We start from the raw sequence: 6,000 nt of genomic DNA, 5'->3' as shown, positions 1-6,000 counted from the left end.
CTTGTGGTTGCTACTGCCTGTCAGTTGGCCTCCTCCCTCTTCAGATTACATACAGTAACATTCCAGCACAGCATACATCATATTAATTGGGCCATTTATTAATTTCCACATCATTAGTCGCTTGGTCCTAATTGATCTGTGCTCTCCCGATGCATCCCCAAGCACAGGCTGGACCTGTGTGCAGTGTGCTGATGCTGCATGTCTCAGTGGGGATTTCACTGTTGTGATGCTGCAGCAGAGCATTGCAAGGGTCTTGTGTGTGGCTTTCAGCATTGCTTTCTTGCCACCTTGTTCCAGCTGTGTTTCCAAACAGGGGTGTGTCCTGCAAAGCAGAGCTTCAGCAGGCTATGTTCAGATAGCAGAACCTATCCCTTGTAAAATGGGATTGTATGATCTAGATTTGGCTGTCTGGAAAGTGATGGGAGTTGCTGAGGAACCAAGCATGTGTTACTGCATGACCAGCATTTAGTGACGTGTTAATGACGTAGTCTGTTAGAAAATGTAAAATAGTGTATGTCAACATAAAATATAAGTGTGCATACTTATGTATGCCTTTTGTTTATATGTGGAACACAACGGCACATAAAAATACCCAGATATCATTATAGCTGTGAAATATTTATGAGAAGCCTTGTTGATTGTTTCAGTTCAGACTTCAATTTGTCAGGAAATATCCTGTTCATCTGTGATGAGTTGTGTGATTGTGAATAACCAGCAGAGGAATACTAATGTAATTAGTAGTAATGTAATATAAAGACAGCACCACATTAATGCAAAAGAGGAGAAAGCTTAAAGCGAGCTAAATAACATTTTGATAGAGAACTAACGTAATTCCTGCATGTATTCAGCAGCCAAGTGCTGCCCTACCATGTTTAAGTGCTCCTATTAAAAAAAAAAAAAGGCAAAAATAACCAAACCCAAACCACTTCCTAGTGTAATCCAGAATAATTAGGATGACACTTCTGCTGAGCACAGTAACTGTATGATGCTGATGCCGCTTTCTTTTATTTTAACAGAAACCTGAGCTACAATAAGTTGACCGAGATTGATCCTTCTGCCTTTGCAGAGCTGTTGAACCTGCAGGAAATGTAAGTATTCTTTCAAAGTTTTAGTTGTATTTTGCAAGGGCAGCTTGTGGGACGGGAGGAAATTGTATATAGTTTCCCAAGACAGTGTCTTCCTTTAGCTAATGTGAATGAGCAGATGTGACTCAGTGTGGAAGTTTTTTTCATATTGTACTTCTGCTGCTTTCTTTGTCTTTAACTAATCAATTAGAAGAACACAACTTCCCAATTAAAACAGCATAGCTGTTATTGGAAATCATTGGAGTTTGCTCCCACTGTTTTGTGCAGTGCTCGGAGGGAACAGTTCAGCTAACACACCTGAACATACACACAAAGCTCCTTGCTGACAGCATAACCCTGAAGCAAGACAGAACAGCCTGGATCGTGATATCTGATGCCAACCTAACCCACATCTCCCAGGAAACAAAGGTGTAGTGTAGTGGATAACAAAGCACTTAACTGTGTCTCCTCCTTTCTTAGACATTTGTATTCCTTTTGGAACCAGGACTAATTCTGTTTGAAGTCTACTAAGTCAGTCTAAAATGGCAGAGCTGTCTTCTGCTTTGGTGGGGGAAGAGAAGGTGCTGGCAAAGGCTGGCTGCAACAGGGCCCCTGGCTGGTGGGAAGAAATCCTGCATGGGTGGCAGGGTATCCTACCTCCTGACCTGCATAAATGCTCAGTTGCTATGCTCGTGGAAGCACTGCGCCTGTCAACTATTTGCAGCAATTCCTGGAGCTCTGATTTGGGTTCTGAAAAACGAAAGTGACTAAAATTTTAAGCGGTGGGTTGAGGTAATGAGCTCTCATTTGAATGTTGAATTGCTGGCATACTTGAGGTTTGGGCTCTGTTTGAAGAGCTACTGATGCCTCATGGGAAACTGAAAAAACATTTCCCTTCAGAAACAATGCTGTGCTCTGTCTGTATCGTTCTTTTTCTCTTGTCCTTTGTCTGTTTTCATTAAGTGTTAGCTTTGGGACTCATGGAGGGGCCAGATTCTGTGATTCTGAAATAGGCAAAGCATTTTGCTGTGGTGGGAATTCTGCCTGGCTAATGCCTCAGGATTGGACTGTGGGGATTAATGCAGTGCATCTCCACCAGCCTGATTGCCCCTGGCACCTCTGCTTACACTGCCAGTAGGGAATTGCTGGGGATATTGACAAAGCAAGGAATGTGCATCAAGAATAAGGGCAGTGCTTGGAGGTCAGCCCTTGATTGCCATAGAGAGCAGGAGGGGAGAGAAAGTGATGCTGGTGAGCAAATACTGACTATGGGATCTGCTTTCTTTAAATGGTGAAAAGCCTTAAATTGCCCTGTGCTTAGAGATCAGAATCACAGCCCTGATCCCATGAGATTTTGGAGTTATCCTAACATGACTGTGGCTTAGCAATTGCTTTTATTTGTGGAAGTGCCTGGAGGTGTTTGACTATTGGGCACATGGGGCTGGGAGATTCATTTGTGTGGCTTCTGGTTTCACAGGTAGGGAACTCCTGCATGCAAAGTCATTCACTGAGGGCTGAATGTGGAAAGAACGTCAAGGATTGAGGGAGGCAAGCAATGCAGCTTTCAGCGTAATAGCGTGGCTAGCAGTGCCTTGTTAGGGGAAAGGGAGAGAGCAAAGAAGCAAGTAGGAAGAAAATTGAGATGGAAAGGAGGCAGAGGTCTGGAGCTCAGCCTGGAAGGCAGGCTCTGGAAAGTGTGAGGGAGAAGCTCTATTAAAAGCCCTATCTACCAATCTTGGTTACTTTTGAATAACAGCTAAACCACAGACCACTGAAATAAACTGCATTTCACAAAGAGAACCACATCTGTACTGCCAGAGCATCTCTTTTTGAGGGTTTTTTTAAACACTTTACAAACATTCATGAAATAAGGATCATGCTGTGGCATGTCTTGAGAGCAAGTCAGTGTTTTGCTGTGCGTGCTGTGCTGGGCAAATCAAGTCACCCTCAGGGAATGAGATTGCCCCAAATGATAGATGCATTGATAAGACCTGAAACCTCCCATGATGCTTTAAACATGGAGCCTGTGGTTCCTGAGCATTAAAGATGGCCTCAAACATGATGTGTCTGTATGTGAATAATTAGTGCCATATATTTTGGAAATCTTCGTTGAAACCCTTAGTTTTATGAAAATGTTGGCAAACCAAGGATTAAACTTCATAGCTTATACTGGGTGTTCTGGTGTGCTTTACTAAGAAAAAGTAGTAGCAGTTGGTATTTCTGATTCTTAGAAGCTCTTTTCCCCTTAAGTTTAATCTCTTGCAGGAGGAGGTTAAAGTGATACAAAACCCCATGATCCCATATATTCAGAACTAAGTATCTGTGTGCTACCTAGGGGCTGCAGTGTTGCGTTACCTCCCTCCTTCAGAACACCTGTACTTTCTCCCATGCCCCGCTGTGGTCCCTCTTAAAGACTCCCCTGATCCCATGCCTTGACAGCAAGTATAGGTAGGAGTGGGATGCTGATGTGGGACAGCCCTCTTGTCCTTTGTGGGGTTTCCTCAGGTCATATGGAATCTATGAGAATGATGGTTACAGGGCTTTCAGGTTTTCCAAGCTCATTTTTTAACAAAGAGGTAGTAACTGTGCTAAGATTCCTCTCCAAACAACTCACCTTTTATTTTCTAAAGTGCCTTTCACTGAAAGCTCTGGAGAGCTGTGCTATTTTTGAGCAGGCTCCATTTCAGCTTGACACCAGCCTGGCAACCGGACCATAAATATTTTATATGGGTGGCCCCCTTCTGCCCTCCCTTGCTGTCCAGGGGCAGCAGGTTTGTGTCCTCAAGGAGAAAGAAGGCTGTTTAAATTTGTTGAGTTTAGTTGTGGGGTTCTTTTTGATTTTTTTTTTATATTTGCTCATTATATGTGAGGGGAAGGGGAAGAGGAGAGGGAAATCCCAGACAAATAATGAGCTTGGCTGTCTCCACTGCATCAGCAACTGGTGCCTGTGAGCCAAGAGAAAATGAGGTGGGAGAGCTGCTTTCTGACTGTGTTGTTTAACTGAGAAAGACGTGACAGGGCAGTGATAGATGAAGATGACGTTTATGTCAGAGGAGGGTTTGGATGCTTGCTAGATGCTGGTTAGTATTAGATCTGCTTAACCAGCACTAGGGGACGGTGGGCCCAATTCTCTTTCCCCTTCTGTGGCTTTCAAAAAGATGCTCAGCTGGATGTTAATGTAAATGTGTCACAAATACATGCATTTCAATGCTCTTTCCAGCTTGCTTTGCACTGTTGAAAGCTGGAGACTTTGCTATAATACCAGAACAATGAGCTTTTAGTTGCAAAGTAGAGCTCCTTGCTGAATTGCAATGCCTCTGGCTTTCTTCCCTTACATTTTAAGGTATGGGTATAATGTCAGAGGCAGAGCTGCAGCTGAGAAAAGCTTTTATCCCAGCAGTGCCTGGAACTCCTCATGAAATCAAATACGGTGCCTGCTCTCAGAGGAGTCAGGAGGAAGTTCTGCAATGGAGGCATCGCTGCCCTCTCCCACCTGCCAAAAATATTTTTGAAGTGCCAAAAGGAGCAGAATTTAAGATTGCCCCAGCTCACGCTCGGGGTTTGGCACCCCTCAGCTCTACTGTGCATCCCTGCTCCTGCTTTGCAGTTGGATGCATCTGGATGTGATTTTCAGGATTTCCTGGGGAGGAGTGCCTGGGGGGCAAGGCCTGAGAGGATCAGGGTGCTTTTGAGATCCCCCATGGAGGAGAAGGGGGTGCTGCTCAGAGGGCAGAGGCACAGCAGTGAGGCTTTGCTGATTTGTGTGGCAGGGGGGCATGGGGCTTGGCCTGGCGGGGGTTCAGCTTTAATGGCTTCTGTGTGTGGGGGGGTGGGCAGCAAGATGGCTAAGAAGTTAGGTAATTTTCAAGCAGCCAGACAAGCGACTGTTACAGTAATTAATTGACTAATTCACCGTACAAACAAGGGCTCTTTAAACCAAGGAAGAGCCGGTCACATGGCCAGGATCTGTTTTCAGTCAGAAAAACACTTCAAACATTAGGCCATTGAGGGGGACATTTCTGTAACGGCCTTTCCAGGCGTGAGGCCTGTCTGCGATTGTCATTAGCCCCTCAGGGCTGCTGGGGGCTGCTGGAGCAGGTCACCTGTTTCAGTGCCATTTTTGTGCCCAGAGCAGTTTTTTTGTGTGCTCATGGCCAGCTCTGTGAGGCTGCCCTGTGGGATTTCCAGAGCTAGGCCCGATGCAGCCTGAGGGCTGCCATGGCATCTCCATGGCCTGGTGTGATGAGCAGGGGCTGCAAATCTGCCTTGGATAAAGAAGGTATTGTTGGAGCAGTTGTGGCAGCTCTCATTTATTAAGCAGTTGGGATGAAAAGGTGGGACGGTCAGAGAAAGCCCTTCTGTCAAAATGCTGGTGCTTCTGGGAGAGAACACACTCATACAAAGTGCTGTGCCCATCTGATGCATGCCTCCTTGCTAAATGGTTCATTTCTTGTTGCAGGCAACTGAACAACAATGAACTGACTGCCATTCCCTCCCTGGGACCTGCTGCTTCCAACATCCGTGCCCTCCACCTGTGAGTTGCTGCTGCCTCCTTACTTTTGACTTTCTGCTGCAATTTGTGGGGTGGATATAACTGCTGAGTTTCATGCGTGTCACACCCGCTTCTGCTAGCTCTTCAGATTTCATTATCAGTCTTGTTGATTCTTTAATTAAGAAATATCTTCTGTAGTTGAGATTCGGGCTAGATTGTGTGTGATTAAATGTGCTGTTTTAATGCAGCTTGTATGCACAAGGCATAAAGAAGATAATGCTTGCAGACCAATTAGAAATCTGCAAGCCCATGAGCAGATAATTTCTCTGATACTTAATTTTATGGAATGATCCAAAGTAGGCAACCACTTTGTCCATCTGTCAGCACAGCCAAGTCTGTATAAGTGTCTCCAGAGTCCTAAAAGTCATTTTTGTGCCAGTGTGA

At 45.0% G+C, this 6,000-nt stretch overlaps 1 protein-coding gene across 2 annotated transcripts in view; it reads left to right on the top strand.

Annotated features, from left to right (window-relative positions):
• The first annotated feature begins 946 nt into the window (after positions 1-946).
• Positions 947-6,000, top strand: part of LRIG1 (leucine rich repeats and immunoglobulin like domains 1) — a 52,796-nt gene continuing 47,742 nt past the window's right edge. For both annotated transcript variants that reach the window (XM_031555615.1, XM_031555614.1), the window contains exons 1-2: positions 947-1,088; positions 5,524-5,598. In XM_031555615.1, the coding sequence (XP_031411475.1) occupies positions 1,087-1,088; positions 5,524-5,598 (77 nt within the window). In that variant the 5' untranslated portion in view covers positions 947-1,086. The remainder of the gene's footprint in view (positions 1,089-5,523; positions 5,599-6,000) is intronic.

This window comes from Meleagris gallopavo, chromosome 14 (genome assembly GCF_000146605.3).
Source record: "Meleagris gallopavo isolate NT-WF06-2002-E0010 breed Aviagen turkey brand Nicholas breeding stock chromosome 14, Turkey_5.1, whole genome shotgun sequence".
NCBI classification, from domain to species: domain Eukaryota; kingdom Metazoa; phylum Chordata; class Aves; order Galliformes; family Phasianidae; genus Meleagris; species Meleagris gallopavo.
Note: the sequence above shows the minus strand (reverse complement) of the source record. Positions and strands in the feature narration are given on the sequence as shown.